This window comes from Triturus cristatus, chromosome 1_1, assembly GCF_964204655.1.
Source record: "Triturus cristatus chromosome 1_1, aTriCri1.1, whole genome shotgun sequence".
NCBI lineage: Eukaryota > Metazoa > Chordata > Amphibia > Caudata > Salamandridae > Triturus > Triturus cristatus.
Window position 1 is genome coordinate 33445037 of NC_140579.1, and position 22124 is coordinate 33467160.

Genomic DNA, 22124 nt, shown 5'->3' on the forward strand with positions numbered 1-22124 from the left:
CCTGTTGTTTCCCAGACCCGCTTAATAAAAAGAAACACTTTTGCGCTGCTTTTTAGGTCTCGACCTTGCTATCGCGTAAGCGATCGCAAAGCGAGACTATTGTGAGGTTTTAAAAGTGCTCCCAAAAAGCGGATTGCATGGCTAGCACGCGCACAATCACACGCATCGTGCCGCCATGCAATCCTCCTTTTGGGAGCACTTCAAAGGGTCCGCTCCCCCGCCAAGCGCGCGCGCTTCCGAGAGCGCCATTGTAAACAAGGCTGTTCTTATCTTGTTAGCATTTGGGAGCTGGGAGCTCTGCAGCAGGTTCGGGCCCAAGGAGAAGCCGCCTGCGGCCACCCCCAGGACACCCATGACTGTTGCTCTTTCACACTCAGGATTGCCATCCACGTTCGCAGGCGCTGCCCCTCTCCCAGAACATATCCCCACCCTACGGCAGTATATTTCAGAAGCAATACGGTGCTTCCTGCAGCTTTTGGTGTCTGCATCAAGTACCAATGTCACCCCTCCATTCCCGCCCCCACCCGGCAGAAAGTCACCCCGCCTCCCCGTCTCACCCTGCAGAAGGCGTTGATTTGCCACACAGGCTCAAAACAAATTGCGCTCTGTTGTCTCGGGCTCCAGAATCAATTACACCCCCTGGCCGACCCGTGTGGGTCACCCTCCTGCGGATTTTCGAGGCACTGCTCATTTCCACATCAAGCGTGGAATAGGCCCAGTGGCAAATCAAAGCAATATGAAGAGATGGTCTCTCGTCCGTCCGCGGGGCATAAATCGGGCCAACCCTTCAGGGCAGTGATGCACGCAGCTTTATCTTCCTTTGCCTGGGCACACTTGTGTATTCTTTACTGCCCTTCTGTTGACACTGTCTGTCTCAGGTTGTCACAAACTGTTTACTCTGTCCATGACCCATTAAACAATTTCCCAGACTTTTAATCTCTGCACTGGTTTAAACCAGAAAATATGCGGCATGCGGTGTCTGTTATTATGCCAACATATGGAACGCTCTCTAAAACAGGCCCCATAAAGCTAATTTTAGAAAGCAAATAATTCATTCACTCGTCAATCCTAACAATTTCACTATAGTGCCACTAATATTTATATATATATGCTCCCTTCAATGTCTTACATTGAAAAGAATGCTTTCTGCCCTAAACATTCTACAGTGAGCGCAACTATCAACGACAAACGTTCTGCACTCAAACATCGCATTTTAACATGTAGAATCCATATTAGACAATCTATTTTCCTCAAAATATGAATTTGTAAGTAACGTAGTTCCTCGAAATCTTCCTGAATCACCCTTTTATTCATTCTACCTTTCCTGTTTCCATATTAACTCTTGCCTTGACTCCTGCATCACAGTACCTTTTAAGTATGTGGAGTATGACGAAAAGAGAGAGATGCTGTACAACTTTAAATGTTCAAGGCACTGTAGTAATTCCTGACTGCCACCTATAAAGTTGCACGAAGTCCCAAAATGATGACTAGCGGACAGTAAAGCAATGGTGTCATCTAGCGGCAGACAGGGCAAGGGACGAAACGTGGTCAACAAACTTTGAAGTTTTACATTTAGATCAGCCTTCGCATTTTAGAAACATTCCCCACGTCGAAGTGCTTTTCCATTCCATTATTAAAAGAGCCACTGACTTCAGAGAACATTTAAAGTAATGCGAATCATGGGCCGTTTGTATTTTACTTTTTTTAATCAATATTTATTAAATAGAGAACTTGCCTCCTCATCCCCACCCACTCACTCCCTTGTCTTGCACCTTGCTAACGTGAGGCGCGTGCATCTACTAAATAGGCAACCCATTAACGGCCCATCTAAAAGAAAAAAGGTGACCTGGATCCTCGCCTTGGGAGGCTCTGCCCCCTCACTCCAGGCACTATATATGCATAGCCCAAGAGGCCACAACTCCTGCTGTTTCCAGGGCTGATCCTTTCCACGAACAGCGTCCGGGTCAAACTCGTTCTCCTCAATCTCTTGAATTGATGATTTTAGTGGGAGGCCCTTTTTGGCTCACAAGTCAGGTTCTGGCTGACTACCTTATAGCAGTGACTGCTGTGAATACATATACACCTCATCGTCTGACTTTATTCTAGTCCGTTGCTAACTGGATCTGAGAGCCCATGGACCAGGGAGACAGGGAAATGGAGGGAGTTTAAAGAAAGTAAACTAAACTATTAGAGTGTGTAGACATTCTGGAGAAGATGAACTGCACGGCAGCCTGGAAAAACATTATTCGAAGCAGGTGGTGTGCTCTGTTCCTATGAATCATTCGAAATCTAGGCACCTCAGTGCTGTGCCCAGCTCTGTGCCCTGTGTGCTTGTGCCAAAACCCGAACCTGCTAGCTTTGAGCCTGCCTGTCTTTGACAAACTCTATGTTATATCCTAGTAGAAAAGCCCATCACGTTTTTTAGGTCGAGCCTGGACAGCGCATGCGCTGCTCTGGAGGTATGCTGTAGTCGAATATGGACTTTAAGCTCCGCCCAACCTCTACCCATATTTTTCATTGGCTTGTGCCATTGTCCCTTGTAAATGCTGGCTTCTGATTCGTTAAAAGGCTTGCTAGCCCCTCCTTAGTAACGCCTTGTCTTCATTTGTAATCTCCCATGAGGACTGGCCCTTTTACTTCTGTTGTTACAGGGTATGTCTTATTTAGTTTGTAAGCACTATTTTCTTTAATGAGTTTTTCCTGCTGCATGCACGACATGCTTTCCTGCAACATTCAGCGCGCCATGCATGCTATCACTTTCCAAGCAGTCCGGGACAATTGCGGACGCTTCTTTGAATAGGTCTCGCATTTACAAGAGTTTGAATGATTGGCATTGTAAATAACAATGCCTTTTATTTATGTGTTAATTACCAAAACAGATAAATAAAAGGCATTGACATTTACAATGCCAATACCTTAAACTCTCGCAAATGCGAGACCTATTGCATTGCAAATGCTTGTTTTCTTTTTATTTAGATTCAAGATCAGGGACACTAAAAACCATTGTCAATGCTAACAGGGCCCAAAGGCGAAACCCATTGGCATTGCCAAAGCTTTTTTCATTACAAGGTTGGGAAAATTCAACACATCTACCATGCGACGCCTAAGGCAATGTGCCAATATGCTGTTTAAACTCTACGTGTGTGTCTTTAAGTTATTTGAAACATGTGTCTTTGTTATTTGAAATGCATTTCTTCATAGTTTCGCACTACGGTGAAAACGCGCCACACCTCTTTCGTGTTGCGCCTCTGGCAGTGGGGCAATGTACTGTTTTTTACACTACGTGTGTTTCTTTAAGTTATTTGAAACCTTCATGGTCAATGTGCTAGTTAGACAGTACTTGTGTCCATTGCACACAAAAAGACTTAAGCAGAAGCTAGCCAGTATCTTATATGCACATCCATTATGTCATCTGAAAGCCTTAATAATTCACTATATGACTGATTTTTTTCTTTTTTTATAAAGGTGCTCTCAGACAGAAATCCTCCTCTCCCTCTGGAGGATATATCGGACCCAGCAAATGACACAAAAGCCCTTTGGAATCCACAAACTTCTTACACATTTGTCGAGGCACTAATAACATCCATAATTGATCGACCAGTTCCTAGAAAGTCAAGACAACGAACCTGCAACATGTTTATCATGACCTGAACAATGCCATCCCAAACGGAAAACATATGATCCGGGGAATGTCAATTTCATCTCAAACAAGGGGTTATATATTCCCGGTTGTTTTAGCTGTCCCAAACTGGTCGATCTGGATGTTATTAGTGGACTTCTGAGTACGTATTAGCCTTGAAAAAGTCCCTTCGGACGAAACGCGTGTCGGCTGTTTTTTGTATACACATGTGGTTATCAAAAGAAGGAAAAAAATAAAGAAACTTTGGAAAGAAATTCCTGAAATATTCTATGGGCTTGTAATTGAATATACACAAACGTACAGTGGAAACCAGCTTTACTGGTTATACTACTTCTCATGTGTGCCTCGACAAATGTGTAAGATATACAGTACTTGTGTGTTCGTTCAGTCATTTGAAACCAACTATCATAGTAATTTTGCACTACGCTTGACACTCACAACAGTGCCGCTTCCAGACACAACAAGTCTAGGAACAAATTGTGCCCCAATCTTCTTTCCGCTCCTAACAGCGCTGGGGCTCAAATGCGCACTATGCTTACAAGGGAAAGAAATAAGCAAAGGAATACAGGGGTATTTTTTCTTTACTTTAATCAGGATTTAAAGTATATTTTGAACAATATCCAGGCTTTCATGTAAGGATTACCTCCAAAGAATGTTTCCCATATCAACGGAGGAAACAGGCAAAAAGCCATCAGATATTATTTGGACTCCTAGAAATACAAGCTTTTGTTGATCACAACCAGTAAATATCTTGGCTCAACACTTCTAACGCGGCACCAGATGCAGCTCACGTCTGCAAAAGGTTTCTAAGCAGACGAACAGAGGGGTCATAAAACACCCGCCCCCCCACTCCACTTTAAAAGCAAAGCCAAGGAATTCTTCTGGTCGAGCAACACTTGTGCTTATCTCAAGGAAGCACATTCCGCAAACGCTCGCAAAAAACAGGTAGAAAGAACAGTGAGGCCCCAGCAACAACACAGGTCATTCGTTCGCTATTACCAGGGCTCTCATACATATTAAAACATGCACTACAAGGGGGAACAAGCATTGGCAAAGCCAATAGGTCTCGCTTTTGGGACCTTATAAGTATTTAGTTACGCAGCACAATATCCTATAACTGTTGCATGGCTAAACACTTATAAGGTCCCAAAGGCGAGACCTATTGGCTTTGCCAATGCTTTAGGGGGCGGGAATGAGCGGATACAGGCCAAAGTAACCTGTTAAAGAGAAAGACAGCGCGTGATGGGAAAGGCAAGATTAACCATCACGCCCATCGAACACGCACGCAACGCTTGCAGCCGTTTTATTACATGCAGGAAGGTGATTTGAAATCGATAACGCATTTAATCCGGAAACTAGTAAACCCCCTGCTCTCTAGCTACTGGGCACCACATCCCTTTTGACACGAGACCACAAGTCCCTTTGCAAGTGGCAAAGTAATTGCTGAAACCCCGCAAATAAAATATTACGCTCTCAGAATTTTTAGTATATAAATAAGATCATGCATAAAGCAAGAGGCTGAGTCTGTGGTATCAGGTTCATAAAGGGCTTTATTCCAATAACTCGAGTCAAAGGGAGAATATTACCATCACCAAAAAGGATCTGGAAGGGGACTCAAAAGTATTCTCAATATTCTCAAAACATTATTCACAGAGTACAGTATATATACATTTCTCAATTGTACGTAAGCAAAAGAGCAAGAGAGAATGAGATAAGAGCATGTGGGCGTGTAAGTAGGCGTGAAGGTGGGCGTCCATGTGGGCGTCCACTTGATGATAATGGGTAATTTGTCATGTGTGGGTGGATACCTGGAGGGGGTTGCGTGATCTGCTGGAATTGTACTGGAACTTTGCCTTACTTGTGCTCAACTCGAGCATGACGTGTAACTGACGTGGGGAGGGTTGCTATGCAACCGGACAAGTCTGGAAGTGAGGCCTTCAGTGAGTGAGGCCTTCAGTGTCAGAACGACCAGCACATCTTGTATTATCTGATATCCGATGTCTGGAGCAGGGACTGATTTGTGACATAGGTTGCTCATCACCAAGAGCCGATGTGGCATCTATTTCTTCATTTACTTCATTTACTGCAGAAGTCTTGCACGGGGGCTATGGGCTTTTCACTGACGTGAGCTTTGTAATCACACAAAAAGAGACAGAAAGGCTAGGCTTTCTCCTTTGCAGATGGGTCATGTTTAAATTCCTCCTTCTCCAGGCAGGAATGTATTTCTCGAGGAGCGGATAACCGGGCTCAATACTGTCTCGGCACCTCGGTCGGGGCCCCTTTGGCTGAGGCCCAAGTGTGCAAGGCCAAGGATACGTAGCTGCAGCTTTCAGAGCGTTCTGAGGCATGAAACCTCTTTTCGGCTCTGGCTGAGCCATAAACATGGGCTTCATGAAAATGCAGGAAAACATGATGAAAAACGTGTAGGCCTCAATACAGATTTGTCGTTTCTCTCATGGGAGACTGGATGATGGCAGGCCACGTTATAGCATAAGCATCATGATAGAAAGGCCATGGAGAGGAAATACATAGGTTACATGTATGTGCACATAAGCGTTGGGGGGGGCACATGGGGACACATAGGCCTCATAGATTTTTATTTTCCTCATTCCCTCCTTGTACCCTAGTGAACCCCCTATGTAACGTCTATTTTCATGAGACAGTCGATCTGTTCTTGCAGCATTATTTTTCCATTTTCAATGCTTTGTGGAGCCTTGTTATTGCTTTGTATACAGATGGTATCACCGTTGATGGATGTCATTAAGGCAAACCATGCTCCGCAAGAACCATTATGGGAGAACGGAAAAGGAAAAAGAGGCAACACTCCCTTTACCTTCTGATACGGGGGAAATCGGCCACAGACCCAGCAGTCTGTAGCATTGCTAGTCTGATGTGAATGGTGCAGTATCTGAATAAAGGTATTGTTGCGTAAGGCAAGTCGATATGATAACTCATGGGATGGCAGATCACTAAACGTGTGTTTTGTGGCATCATTAGTGGAGGAGTGTAAAAGTGAGGCAATAGGAGGAAAAATAGCATGTAGTATTAAGCTGATACATATTATCGTGATGCACAGAAGAGATAGAAAAATTACAGTCACTATACATCTACCACGTAATATTTTACAGTATTTGCTTTAGATCTTGCTCTTTTTATCAATGTTATTGTCCAAGATCTTATGCAAGCCAGAATACATGTTCAACATGTTCAACCGCTTCACCACCTAGTGGACTTAATTGATCAAACGGGTTCTGACTTTTTAGATCTAAGTTTAGCTTTGTGGAAACTGCTGGGGAGTCTCCTCTTAGAAAATGGTGTTCAAAGTCTGAAAAAGGTATTTTCCTTTGTAAAAGAGTGGTGAAGGTGCAACCATCCTTTCCGCCCTTTGACTTTAACGGCCGTCCCCGTGGTCCAGAGCACTGACTTTGGCGCCTTCCATCCAGGAGCGATGGAGTATTCTTTGACCTGGGTGTTGTCAGGGAAGGCGGCAGCAACCTGCGAACAACAAGAGAGTAGTGCAGACATCAAGGAAGCCAGGTAATCTGTCAGCATGTTACTATCAACATCAGTAATCTTTTAGGCATTGGAGTGCCCCACATATTTGGTAGTCTACCAAAGACCACTTCATAGGGAGATAAGCCTGTTCTAGAATGGGCTACCATTCGCATGTAAAAGAGGGCAACCGGCTGGGCTACCATCCAATCTACACCTTTGTCTGCGCAAATTTTTAATGTCCGATTATGTCTTTCTACAAGGCCTGCTGCTTCAGGATGTCGCACACAATGGAATTTCCAGGTATACCCTAACACAAGGGACACCTGCTTCATTAGTACCAGGACATATTTGTAACCTCTACATCTGTTTATTTGGATATAATCCATTTGGAGCACTTCAAAAGGGTGGTCAGGTGGATGGAATCCACCTTGTTCCATCGGAATGCCTTTACCTGGATTGAATTGGCAACAGATCATACATGTTCTGACCTTTTGTTTCGCTGCTGCACGCAGGTGCTTGTTGAACCATATATTCTGTAAGCTATCTATCATTGCTTTCTCTCCTAAGTGTGCAGGACTATGTGCGGTATTTATAATCACTTGTACCATCGAATCAGGAAGAAACCATGTGGATTTGCCCTTATTCATCCAACCCTGATCAGTCAGTACCCCTCCTTGTTCCGACCATTTCTTTAATTCGTCTAGAGTAGCATGTGTCTGAATGTCTTGTACATCCCTGGAAGGATCCCTAACTGTCATGGCTTTGGACAGTGATAGTATCTGTGATTTTGTCATGTCTAGTGGGGTCTGAGCTGTCTGTTTAGCTGTTCGGTCTGCCAGATCATTGCCTTGGGAAATGGTATCTGTGGCTCTAGTATGTGCTTTACATTTTAGGATAGCTATGGCTGTTGGTAAATGTATTGCTTCCAGTAGGGCATGAATAAGGGGGCCATGCTGTATCTTGGCCCCATGAGAGATCAAGAAACCTCTTTCTCGCCACAGAATCGGTGTAAATGTTTACTCTCAGGTGCTTAGCTCTTATGCACGCTTGTGTCAGGGCGATGAGCTCTGCTGCTTGTGCTGACAATATGTCTATTCTTTTAGTCTCTATTATTACAGTATCAGTAGTCACTGCATATGCTACCACTAATTCTCCCGCCCCTGTCCTCATGCATGAGCCGTCAACTTATAGTGTTAGGTCGGGGTCTGGGAGTGCAACGTCTGTCAAGTCTTGTCTTGGTTTAGTCACGGTATGTATTACTTCAACACAGTCGTGTGGTGAAACGCTTTCTGTACTGGAGGGCAAAAGGGTAGCGGGATTCAGTATGTTGCATCGTCTGATCTCTATGTGTGGTTGAAATAACGTTAACTCATAACCTGTCAGTCTAGCTACAGTCAGGTGTTGTGTTTGTGTCCGGTTCAAGAGAACCTCTACTGCGTGTGGTACTTGTACTGTCAGAGGGTGGCCCAGCACTATCGAGTCACTTTGTCTTATGGCTAAGGCCGTTGCTGCAACTGATTTTAGGCACACAGGCAAAGCCTGTGCTACTGGGTCTAATGTACTAGAAAAATAAGCACAGGGCTCGTGTTTTCCTGCATGATCTTGTGTTAGGACAGATAGTGCTGTTCCATCCCGCTCTGTCACAAAAAGCATAAACGATTTGTTGTAATCAGGGTTTGCTAAAACTGGTGCTTGACATAAAGCTCGCTTTAATTCTTCAAATGCCACAGTGTGTTCTTGTGTCCAAGAGAGGACTTTAGTAGAAACTGCCTCCTGTGTCGTCAACTGTATTAGGGGCTTGGCTATGTAAGCATACTGGGGAATCCACTGCCTGCAATATGAAGTGAGGCCAATGAATGCACGTACCTCCTTTTGTGTCTTGGGCTGTGAAAAACCAGAAATCAATTGAATACGTTCCGGTGCCCACAACTAATTCCCCTGAAAGATCACAATAAAACATGAGAAAATGGGGAAAGCACCATACCTATTTCCTCTGCTTAATTTCTAAGGGGGCTAATTTCTAAGGGGCTTAATTTCTTAAGGGGCTAGCGGGAAGCGAACCTCCTCAGGGGCCAGCAGAAAGCCAATATTCTCCTCCTTCCCCCCCTTTTTGACAGGAGGAAATCTGAAACAGATTTCACTGCTGTCAAACACTATCAAACCCTGTGTCTTGTCAACACTATTAATCCCTGTGTGTAGCTACTGGGCGTAAGCAAAATTATAGGAGATACACAGCGTATTTGAAACGGCGAGAAATCCTTCAAATTAATGTACAAACCTCATTGTGTTAGCTCATAAGCTGGCCAAATGACATCTCATATGCAAATGTCCCTATTACATGAACCTACACCAACCTGAAGTCAATATTAATGCTAGGAGGCCCTAATAGGAATGCTAAATTACCTAAATATTCGGAAAACCAAGTTTAAGAACAGTTGTTAATGTTGATAATTAATAATTTATCTGCTAAAGAAATCAGTCATTTTGCAATAATTTCCACCTATACAATAAATAGCCTAATTTAAAAACAAGTCAACTTTTGGGGCCACCACTTACAAGAATGAGCTTACTAAAGCAAACTTTAAAAAGGAAATCCTGTCAGATATTTTCTCATTACCCTAAATACCGAGCCTCATTTGTCACTCTGGGGTGGCAGTCCTTATTTAAAACAGGCCTTTCAAGAGTTAAGATGCGAGTGCACAGATCATAATGGTTCCTTAATGTCCAATCTGGAAACATATGACCGAGGCTGCCTGTCTATAAGAGAAAGGCAGGCATGTGATACATATTTTAGTCTTGCATAACTTTTTTCTTCTTTCATTCATCTCCAATACCAATTAGACATACACTGATAGCGTGTTGTCTGCTTTTTTTTTTTTGACAGCATGATAAAGGAAATATCATGTCTGTGAAATTTAGTAATTGTGAACAAGTTCCAGCCAAGCGCTGCGCAAAGATTTACGTCGTCACGTCCATCTCTGTAACGCCCAGGAGAACTTGTATCAATGCCAAACATACTGGTCAATACAACACAAAAACAAAACGTATATAAAATACATATGCCAAGCCATCAGTATACCAAGCACAGAAAGCATAGACAATTACACGAACATATATAAATGAGCAGCGATGCGCAATTACAGTACCTACAGCTCAGAGGCGAACATTCTGGCCTGCTTAATTTGTCAGGCTTATAATCAATAATTGATTTACCTGCCCTATACAGCCCCAACTGACAGTGGGTCATCCCAATGATGACCAGCTGGCAGCTGAAATCACCGTGTCCAGTCTGACACACAGGATCAGCAACAATAATCAAAAATGAAGAACACTCGAACCTGTCTTTTTTTTATAAAAATGAGCTATGCATCTTTGTACACAATGTACCCTCATGTCCTAGTCGAAGATGCATCTCCCATCTTTCCTCACAGACCCGTAACCACTGGATCATTTATCCAATGCAACTGGTGGCAGCTTGTGGCCACAATTCAAAAATGTCTGAATTTGAAAATCGTTTTTATATAGGCATATAGCCCTTAAAATTCCAAGCAAGAGCAACATTTTACATTCTGGCCAGAAGCAATATAACATTTGCTAAAAAATAAAACAAATCTTCTCCATAGACATTTCTCCGGGGCACTTGTTTTGCACAGAATAGAACAAGGGAATCTTTCTCGACTTACATTTCTCAGCTGCCCTGTCTTATCAGAGAAGCTAAAAATAGCCCCTCAGCGCGGCTTGAGCCTGGGCTGCCAGCCATCTTTTTTTGTTTTTCCTACTCCTGGCCCCCAAGGCTCTCCGGCTGCAGGCATTACACAGATGCGATGTCAGAGAAGCTTTCTAAGCAGTGCCTCTGTTCTGCTCCTCTCACCGGCCCCCACCTACACTGGCTACAAGGTCAGAATCTGTCTCCGATTTCTGTATCACATTCTGCTCTACACAGCCCCCACCTTCTCCTCACTCTGAAGCTGTCAAAGACAAAAAGACTACTCAATTCCATAAAAACTGCAATAATTCGCCCAATTGAAAAATTATTTTTACATACAATTTGCACTCAGGGGGTCATAATCTTACCGACTTGACCCAGCACATTGGCTCACTGGACCACCAAGAACACAAACCTGTATTCTTGAACAATTTGCAAATTCGAAATACCCACAATTCTTTTTTCAAGCTAAACTTTTCACTAATTATTTTTTCGTTAAGACTTTGTACATTAGGGGTGTCATCAAATCACAGGTGTTGCTCCTTCTCTAGCTACACCCCTCTCAATTTCCTATTGACAACGTAGTCAAATGTTGGACCATGTAAACACCAGCTATGCGCTGTTCATTTGATGGGTGGCTCAAGAACCTTTGGGCTACTATATCATTATTATATGTATCGTGGTACTTGCGGTGGCACTCTAACTGGTCTTTCTACTGGGGCCACTCTTGCTAGGTCCTCTGAAAGGACGGGATAAATACCAGCAACGTCAGTATTTCTTTTTCTGTCAGCCTGCACTCATTTTACCAGCTCCACTTCCTCCTGTAACATCTTTTCCTTGGCTTTTCCAGACTCCAGTCTACTTCTCTCTGCTTCGTGAAACACTTACTCTGTCCTCCTATGTGACTCCTTGCGCCAAAACTCAATGGCATCCTTCCGAGCTGGTCTACATTTTCTCTTTCATAAGAGTGTTTCGTTGTCTGTCTACTTGTTCTGCTTTTACTCGGATACCTTCCTCAACTAATACGTTTTCTCGGGCTTTGTCTGAATCCTCCCTACTTTTCTCTTCTTTTCTGAGCGCTTTCTCTGTGCGTCTATGCAATTCTTTACGCCATAATTCAATGGCATTTTTCTGTTACTGTCTGGCTGTCTTTTTCCATAACTCTTCTTCTACTCTCATGATGCAATCTGCATCCCAGGTCCCAGCTGCGGGCCACCTCTGACTTTCTGGTAAATCCTTGGTGTAGTCCACCCATAAATCAAGAAATAATACGGCATCTAGGCCATGCTTATGATACATAAAGTACCCTGGAGTGTCCCTAGGTGGAATGGGAACAGCTTCTTCGAGTACCCCTTTTCTGGTTTTGATCTGTCTTAATTTTGAAAAGAGCGGCATTTTTAGACCTTATTACTTGAACACACTTAATACAATAAACACAATAATGAACAATCATTCACACCACAATATGTAGAACGTATTAAAACATTTAACATTTAACAGTTAACGAACGATGATAACTAATAGGAAACTAGTTACTGACATAATACTAACACTAGAGAATACTGAATTATATGCAAGACATACTAGATATACTGCTAAACAGTACAGATACACTGCTGAAACAGTGCAGACCGGATTTGTGTACCCAAACCCGTCTTGACCGGCACAACCTAATGTGCACGTCTAACTGCCTCCCCAGCAACGGTACTCACCGGGTAGCACGGAACGGAAGGCCTCGGAACTGAACTGGACTAGACCAAACTGGACTGGACTGGACTCGACTCGTGACCTGGATACTTCGGAACTTCGGAATCTGGTGGGCCTCTGTATACCTCGGACACAGCTCTCTCGCAGGTGGGCTCTGGGTAGGACAATCTGCGTTCCTCACCGCCTCGTATGGATGCCTGGTCGCAGTCTGTCCCCTTCGTTGGCCTGAGGGAGTTGGCGGGAAGACCCGCGACGTGCGCGCTTGAAGTCCGTCACGGCTATGGAAGGGGGCAAAACTGGACCTTCATCTCCGGCGTGTGGGGAAAGAGATTTCCCTATTCGGGCGCCATTATGTGGTAAATAAAATATTACGCTCTCAGAATTTTTAGTATATAAATAAGATCATGCATAAAGCAAGAGGCTGAGTCTGTGGTATCAGGTTCATAAAGGGCTTTATTCCAATAACTCGAGTCAAAGGGAGAATATTACCATCACCAAAAAGGATCTGGAAGGGGACTCAAAAGTATTCTCAATATTCTCAAAACATTATTCACAGAGTACAGTATATATACATTTCTCAATTGTACGTAAGCAAAAGAGCAAGAGAGAATGAGATAAGAGCATGTGGGCGTGTAAGTAGGCGTGAAGGTGGGCGTCCATGTGGGCGTCCACTTGATGATAATGGGTAATTTGTCATGTGTGGGTGGATACCTGGAGGGGGTTGCGTGATCTGCTGGAATTGTACTGGAACTTTGCCTTACTTGTGCTCAACTCGAGCATGACGTGTAACTGACGTGGGGAGGGTTGCTATGCAACCGGACAAGTCTGGAAGTGAGGCCTTCAGTGAGTGAGGCCTTCAGTGTCAGAACGACCAGCACATCTTGTATTATCTGATATCCGATGTCTGGAGCAGGGACTGATTTGTGACATAGGTTGCTCATCACCAAGAGCCGATGTGGCATCTATTTCTTCATTTACTTCATTTACTGCAGAAGTCTTGCACGGGGGCTATGGGCTTTTCACTGACGTGAGCTTTGTAATCACACAAAAAGAGACAGAAAGGCTAAGCTTTCTCCTTTGCAGATGGGTCATGTTTAAATTCCTCCTTCTCCAGGCAGGAATGTATTTCTCGAGGAGCGGATAACCGGGCTCAATACTGTCTCGGCACCTCGGTCGGGGCCCCTTTGGCTGAGGCCCAAGTGTGCAAGGCCAAGGATACGTAGCTGCAGCTTTCAGAGCGTTCTGAGGCATGAAACCTCTTTTCGGCTCTGGCTGAGCCATAAACATGGGCTTCATGAAAATGCAGGAAAACATGATGAAAAACGTGTAGGCCTCAATACAGATTTGTCGTTTCTCTCATGGGAGACTGGATGATGGCAGGCCACGTTATAGCATAAGCATCATGATAGAAAGGCCATGGAGAGGAAATACATAGGTTACATGTATGTGCACATAAGCGTTGGGGGGGGGCACATGGGGACACATAGGCCTCATAGATTTTTATTTTCCTCAATGTATGGAATGATACAAATGCACACGCTCTTAGTGCAGCAGAAATACAGCAAGTTTGTATTTCTTAAAGGATACGATAATCTGAAATGTCTTCAGATACAAAAACGTACTTGAGAAGTAGGAGCCCTTCTACGTAATTTCAAGACTGGTAAAATGCCTCCGCCTTTCTTATACATAAGTTTTCTAGCCCGCGTGAAAGAGCTTTCACTTCTCTCCAGCGCCGTTGGTAAAACGTCTTTGCCTCCATCCTTTACGGCGAATTCTAAATAGCCATCGAAACTCATGCGCGGAGGGGAGTAACACAGTTTCATTATTTAAAGCAGCCAGTCTTTCCCTATTGAGACAGAAAGAAATGAGGAAATTTTAAGTACGTCATTAATATGGCGCCAAAAGATTTTTCAAGTCGGAGCGTTGATGGTGGTGTGGAGGCTGCAGCAGCAGGGACTGCTGCCGCTGTGTGTGTGTGTCGCTTGAACTAAAAGGAAACGAAAAGTGAGGGAGGGGGAACAGAGGATGGGACGGAAAGTGGGCTTTTCTAACGTGCGTTGAAAAAGCAACCTGATCTGACTTGCAGCAGTTTGCAACCTGAACCCTCCGAACTGCGTGTGTGTGTTTTATGTCAGAGAGAGATGCGAGAAGCTGGGAGAGGAGGAGACTAGCACTGAGATAAGCAACCCGGGGAGCTTTTTGTGAACGTTGTTATGGGGCTCTAAACAGACGTTTCCAGTGCAAGACTCTCAACAAGTGCCAAAAAGGGAGGAGGGAGAAGCAGAGCATATGGTGTGCACTTTCGCGGCCGCTTTGATGTCCTCAGTGGCCGCGCGGCTCACTGAGGACATCAAAGCGGCCGTGAAAGTGATCAGGCAGTGCTTTTCAGGCTGCCAAATGGTGCGCGCGCCCGGCGCACATGCACTGTATTTGGAGGCCTGAAAAGCACTAGTTTGCACTTCCAGATCCCCCTTTTACAAAAGCTCTCGCGAGAGCTGCACTAAAGCGCTGGCTCAGGCGAGACCTAAAAATGCATTCTCTATAGCCGTCCAAACATTCAATTTCAATGCACAGCATTTAATGTTTATAAAGCAACAGTTCACAACTACCCTATCGAGGTGCCTCAAACACGCACTAACAAGTGGAACAAGGCTACATTTACCATTTCTCATTGGTAAAAAAAAACAAGCATTGGCATAGCCAATAGGTCTCGCTTTTGGGACCTTATAAGTCTTTAGTTATGCAGCACAATATCCTTGGTGCAACAACATCAACTGTTGCATGGCTAAACACTTATAAGGTGTGTAGGGTTTAGCCATCCAACAGCTGATGTTGTTGCACCAAGGATATTGTGCTGCAAAACTAAATACTTATAAGGTCCCAAAAGCGAGACCTATTGGCTATGCGAATGCTTGTTTTAGTATTGTTATATGTAAGGTCTCAAAATTTTAACATTTGCTTCTGGGCACCTTGTCCATGGCGTTCGAATCCCTCCCCCCCCCCCCCCCCCCGTCCTGTGATATATATATTTTTCATGTGTTTTTTTGTTGTTTCTTAGGTTTTTAAGTTTATTTTTTCACCATTAATTCATACACTAAACAAGCTAATCGGTTGGGTTACGTTTTTCTGCTTTGTTCAAAATAAGCTACAGCAAACAAAACTCCTTTGTAATGTAACGGGCGATCGAGTTGCATAACTCTACTTCTATTTAAAATACCTCTAAAGGTAGTAATGCATCATGTTCATTTGATTTGATTTGTTGTAAGCTCTTCGATGTAACACTAGCTAACCAGTTCATTGTTTCACCTCAGGCAGTGGTAAAAGCAATGGAGCAGTTGGCTCAGCAAGGGAAAGTCCAGGAGAAGTTGTACGGCAAGCAAAAAATCTATTTTGCGGACCAGGTTAGTATGTCCTTCTCCAGAACGTCTTCATCAAACGTTTAGTGTACACAAGGCATGATTTCAGGATATGACCGCATAGCTGCAGTGGTCACTGGCTGCATTGCAAATGCACATGAACCTGCGTTAGCATCGTCAAATCTTGAAGCCGTCTTAAGTTTGAATGCCTGTATACATTGCTGTAGTCCAGGGTCAACTTGCTAGATTTACCCGTAGTATTTTATTCGGCGATCATCCCCTGAGTGTCTATTTGTTCGGTTTAATGAAAGACGTCCGGTTTGAAGTCCGGTTGGCTGAAAGATGGGCACTGGGTGGAGTAAGTGGTTTTCCGGAGGAGTGTTCAACCCTCGTTGTTTTGAAAGAACACAGGAATAAGTGAATACAAAATAAGACGTGATCTTTCTCTTCGAGTTGCCGCAGTCATTGTTACTTTGTCTTTTCTATGTATTAAGTGTACATACAGTAACGTACTGCACAGCATTGGAAGGGCAATTGAGTCGACAGTCGACAGTCGCTTAGCAAGGCTCATTTTACAAGTCGCTCAACTCTTGGAGCTATTGCCCACATTTTCCATGCATAGCTTTTCTTTTTTGGCTTTAGTTTAAGGTTTATTAAAAAAGTGTATTACAGATAGAAAGCCATTCAATAGTATATAAATACATTTTAACACCACGGTACAATTAACTGAGATGCGCCCTTTCCTGTCCTTTCTCCCTGGCAGAGGTAAATACGGAGGAGCTTTACATGCCTATGCCTCACAATACTGATCATGAGGGGACCTCATTTTTAGGTTACACAAAGCACTTCTTTGGGATGCAATAATTAAGGTCTTTCTTAAGACCGTCTTAAACATATCCTTGCCAATAGCATTATCTATAGAATTTGCTTTCATCGGAGCGCGTCAAGAATACATGATTATTAGATGCCTATGTAGCTTTGTTATGAAAGCGTCTGCCTGATTCACGTGCAAGATATATAACCTTCTTCCAAGTGTTGACGGCTTTAAACCCACATTATCTGTACAGGTCCAACTGTCCAACCAGGCCGGTTTAACAGCAAGGCAGATCTAGTCTCACGTGTTGCTTGTTGGATCCCAATGTGCCTCGCCATTGGTGTCCGAAACCATACTTTCTTCATTAATCCTTCTGATGGACTGTACAGTGGTCCTTTTCCCACCGGCTTCCTCTCCAGTGTAGATCAACAGTCAGTTTTGCTGTGAACTATGGTTAAGTATTGGTTGAGTGTCATGATTGTGGGTGGGTTTTCCCTTTAGAAATGAGGATTTACTACATTTTAGAGACTGTGCTGTTGGGCTGGTAGATATTGTATTTCATTGAATGTATCTCGTTTTTTCAGGCTCAGTTTCCCTGCGTGAGTGACTCTGAAATCAAGAGCCTAGACAGTCAGATTGCAGAGCTGTCGTCAAAGGTGCAGACGGCACAGCAGAGTTGCAAACAAATGGAAATAGGTATGGAACGTGGTCTTCGATCCTCAGTACTCTGTTTACATGGAGGGGCACAATGCCAATGCGAGACGTTCTCGGTTCGATGCGTGGACTGCAGCGGCGACACCCTGGTTCAGAAGTGCGACGGCAACAGCTCCAACTGCGACACTCTTCTCCCACGATGCGTGAAGCTTCCGCACGATGCGACAACTACAGCGGCAACATCCTTGTTCAGAAATGCGGCGGCGGCAGCTCCGACGGCAGCGCGCTTCTCGGGGATGCGAGGCGCTTTCTCCAATGCGGTGCAATGGGACAGTTCCAGCGGCGACACCTTTGTTCAGAAGTGCGGCGGCAGCAACAGCGACGGCGACACGCTTCTTCCTCGTTGCGAGACTTCTCTCAGTGCAGTGTGACAACTCCAGCGGCGACACCCTTGTTCAGAAGTGCGACGGCAGCAGCAGCGACGGCGACACGCTTCGGCTTCGTTGAGTCGCGCTTCCAGCTCCTTGCGACACGCAGTCCCTCAGAAGGCCCAAAACAGCAGCAGGCACTTCCAAGGAACTCTGGGGAGCTGGGGGTTGAAGTCTGTTGTCCCTGAGACTTCAGCAGGAGGCAAGCTCTGTTCCAAGCCCTTGGAGATCCTTACAAGTTGAAATAAGCACACAAAGTCTCTTCTCCTTCCTTTGGCAGTCAGGCAAACCACTGCAGGCCAATCCCCCAAGAATCACTTCAGCTTAGGGATAGTCTCTCCTCAGTTTCTTCAGGTTCCGCTCCTCAGTAAAGGTTTCTTCTTGTTCCAAAAGTGATCTAAATTATTGGGATCAGGGTCCCACTACTTATACCCCAAAATCCTTTGTTCTCTGAGGGGAGAGGGGCATTTGCCCAGTCCAAACCAGTTCCTGAGCACTCTGTTTACCAGACTTCTCCTTTCCTTTCACAGTGCAGGGCAGAAACATCAGACGTCCCACAGGAGGTGGAGCCAGCATTGTGGCGGGAAAGCACAGCCCTGGAGAACTTTGTTGACATGATTCCTACTCTTCTTTTACAGTGCAGGGCAGAGACATCAGACGCACCACAGGGGGTGGAGCCAGCACTGGTGGGGGGCAGGCACAGTCCTATTCAGGTCCCAGGTGCAACTCTTCCCTCTCATCTAGATGCAGATCTCTCTATTCACCACCGGGCGGACTCACCCTGTCTCCTGGAATTCCCCAGCCCTGTCACTCAAACTCCAGACAGGGAATACACAGCCTAGCAGAGGCAGGTTTGAATGGTTAGGCAAGAAAATACCTACTTTCTACAAGTGGTATTTTCAAACACAGAATGTTAAAACCACCTTCACTAAAAGATGTAGTTTATCATTCTGAGTTCAGGCATACTAAACTCGAATTTCTACCATGTTCTCTGAGTCAGTTAAGATTATAAACATGTAATAATCTAACAGCCCATTCTGGTTTATGGAGAACAGTTAGCATTGCAATAGTGAAAAACGAAAATGGCTGTAATTCACTATCAGGACATGCCACACACATCAGGGCATGTCCTACCTTATACTTACAATGCACCCTGCCCTTGGGCCTACCATAGGGGTGTCTGATATGAAGAAAAGGGAAGGTTTAAGGACTGGCAAGTGGGTGCACTTGCCCAGTCAGCATGACCGTACCAGACTGCACGCAGGCTCTGCAATGGCAGACATTAGACACATTTTACAGGGCTGCTTCTGTGGGTGGCACAACCAGTGCTGCAAGCCCACCAGCAGCATTTGGATTTACAAGCCCTGGGCACACTCAGTGCACTGTACTAGGGTCTGACAAGTAAACCAAATCAGTCAATTATGGAATCACCAATTCATACATCAATTTACAATAGGGAGAGCATATGCACCTTAGCACTGATCAGCAGTGGTAAAGTGCCCAAAGTCATAAAACAGCCAACAACAGGTCAGAAAAAATACAGGAGGAAGGCAAAAAGTTCAGGGATGACCCTGCAAAAAGGGCCAAGTCCAACATTCATTTAAGTCAACTCTGATCCCTAACCCTTTCCCATCTGCTTACCTTCATTACGCAGTAGAGCCCATGTCTATCTACTTGATTTATACCGGTTTTCTTATTTTTGTGGTGCGTGGATTTTAGTCGTTCATCTCCCCGCCACCTAAACATGTTATGTGATACCCTTATGTCATGCAGCTCACAGCAGACCCTGCATTTTGTTTTCGTATTGCAGATGCTCAGAGGTTTTATTGCAGTCCAGATCATCCGTGTGATGCGACTGTACAGTTATCCACATTGTTTATCTCATTGAAGTGGCTGCTTTTATTCTTTAATACTTATTCAGTTATACATTGATCTTTCTTTTCCAATGGTTTATCCTAGAATTAAAAGATCTGAACAGCTCGATGACCACAGAAGCCATGGTTAAAGAAATTGACGACTTGAAAAAGGAGTGTGCCATCCACACGGAGAAACTGAAGAAAATTAAGTCTGCCACTAATCACGTGACTCCTGCAGAGAAAGAAAAGGTATTCAAGCTTAAACATACAAGTATGGGCAGGGCAGTCTTTGCATCTCATCTACTTGTTGAGTTGGCGTGCATGAGTCTACATGTATACACATCGCATGTATGTGTAGAAGTAGGAAGAGCATGAGGGGCTGAATGAAATGTAATTTCCGATGAGTATTGCAAATGTGTTTTTTTTATTTGGAGTTTGAAATGGATTTTATCACGGTTTATAGTTCAGTGAATCAAACGGAATAATATGTAGAAGTTTCAACAATAAATACCCTGTAAAGCAAACACTGAAATCATATTTAATATACAGTTCATAGCGATTGGAGGTTTGAGCAGCAGGTTCATTGGTTTCATAGATCTGAGTGGAGAGGTGACTGTCAATTTGCAGGGTGGTTCTGGTGGTTGTCAATAGGGTCTACGTATTCCAAACCCAGTTCATATTGTGGCTTCCCTGAATGATGTGGCAAGTGGATTAGATATAGTTTCTCCTACTAGAGAAGTTGATATTAGATCTTATAGCCTCGTTTCCAAACCAAAATGACTCCACCCGCCCTTCCAACCTTGTGCACCCTGGAGTAAGAGATCCTCTCCCTTCAGCTCTTTGGTATTGCCAGTCTTGTAATCCCCTAAATCAGAAACTCTACAAGAACTGTAACAAGCACTGAAAATACAATAGGTCTCGCCTTTGATCAAGTTAAAGCCATTTGCTTTGCTAATGGTATTGTATAGCAAAGCAAATGGCTTTAACGTAATGAAAGGCGAGACCTATTGCATTTTTAATGCTTGTTTCTGTCTGCTGACATAATGGGACGTGGGTGCTGGTTGACTTACCTGCTGCTGCTTGCTGCAGTGTTCTCTGGCTGCAGTCTGGCTACTGGGCTGTCCTCAGCGTCCTGCTGCGCAGTCTCCTGGCCTGCTGGGTTTGCTGGGAGCTGCGTTTGTTGGCGGACGACCCCTTGTGGCTGGGGCACCGGACGTCCCGGCGCATCTTCCTGTGGCTGGGCCGATCAGGACGTGTTATTGATGCTGTTGGGTGTCTCGGGCTGGTCTTGGTGGTGCCCCTGGAGTTCCTGGCTGACCAGTGTGGTGTTTCCTGCATTGCGGCCATTCCACCCTGGTGGCACCTGCTCTTGTCTGATCTCCAATGTTAAGCAGGGTCGGGCTTGGTTTCTATCTGGATGTGGGACCTACTGGGGATGCCATGTGCTGCTGGCTTTTCATGTTTGCCTGGCACTGGTCTGATGGAGGGTCCTTGGCTGGAAGAAGGCACCAAGGGCAGGGGTGTCAGGATGCAGGGTTTACAGGCATGGAGCACCAAGGGCAGAAGGGAGGCACAGGGGTAAAGGATGCATGGGGTGCGGGAAGAATGCCCCAATGGCACCTGGGGGGCACAGGGTAAAAGGATGCACATGGTGCCGGAAGGAGGCCCCAAGGGCAGCAGGCAGGTACAGGGGTGTCAGGATGCAGGGGGTACAGGGAGAAGGTAACCAGGGCAGAAGAGAGGCACAGGAGCGTCAGGATGCAGGGGTAAAGGCATGAAGCACCAAGGGCAGAAAAGAGGTATAGCGGTGTCAGGATGCAGGGGGTACAGGAAGGAGGCACCAAGGGCAGAAGAGAGGCACAGATGTGTCCGGGTTCAGGGGGTACAGGAAGAAGGCACCAAAGGCAGCAGGGAGGCACATGGGTGAAAGATGCACAGGGTGCCGGAAGGGGGCACCAAGGGCAGAAGAGAGGCACAGGGGTGTCAGGGTGCAGGGGGTACAGGAAGAAGGCTTCAAGGGCACTAGGGGGAACATGGTGAAGGGATGCACATGGTGCAGGAAGGGGGCACCAAGGGCAGCAGGGAGGTAAAGGGGTTTCAGAATGCAGGGGGTGCAGGAAGAAGGCACCAAGGCCGCAAGGAGGCACACGGGTGTCAGGATGCAAGGGGTACTGGAAAGCGACATCAAGTGCATCAGGGACATAGTGAAAGGATGAAAGGGGGACAGGAAGGAGGCGCCAAGGGCAGCAGGGAGGCACGAGAGTGAAAAGATGCACGGGGTAGAGGAAGGAAGCATCGAGGGCAGCAGGGAAGCACAAGGGTGAAAGCATGCAGGGGGTACAGAAAGGAGGCATTAAGGGCAGCAGGGAGGCACAGGGGTGAACAAGTGCACTGCGTACAGGAATGAGGTACCGAGGGCAACAGGGAGAAAGTGGGTGAAATGATGCAGGAAGGAGGCATCAAGGGCC

General features: G+C 45.2%; 1 protein-coding gene across 2 annotated transcripts in view; it reads left to right on the forward strand.

The window, feature by feature from the left end:
• LOC146869256 (homologous-pairing protein 2 homolog) overlaps positions 1 to 22124 on the forward strand; it is a 164871-nt gene that overhangs the window by 92579 nt on the left and 50168 nt on the right. For both annotated transcript variants that reach the window (XR_014981365.1, XM_085653560.1), the window contains exons 3-5: positions 15860 to 15949; positions 17303 to 17414; positions 19760 to 19905. Coding sequence is in view for 1 of the 2 variants with exons in the window: in XM_085653560.1 (XP_085509686.1) it covers positions 15860 to 15949; positions 17303 to 17414; positions 19760 to 19905 (348 nt within the window). In the remaining variant the exon portion in view is untranslated. The remainder of the gene's footprint in view (positions 1 to 15859; positions 15950 to 17302; positions 17415 to 19759; positions 19906 to 22124) is intronic.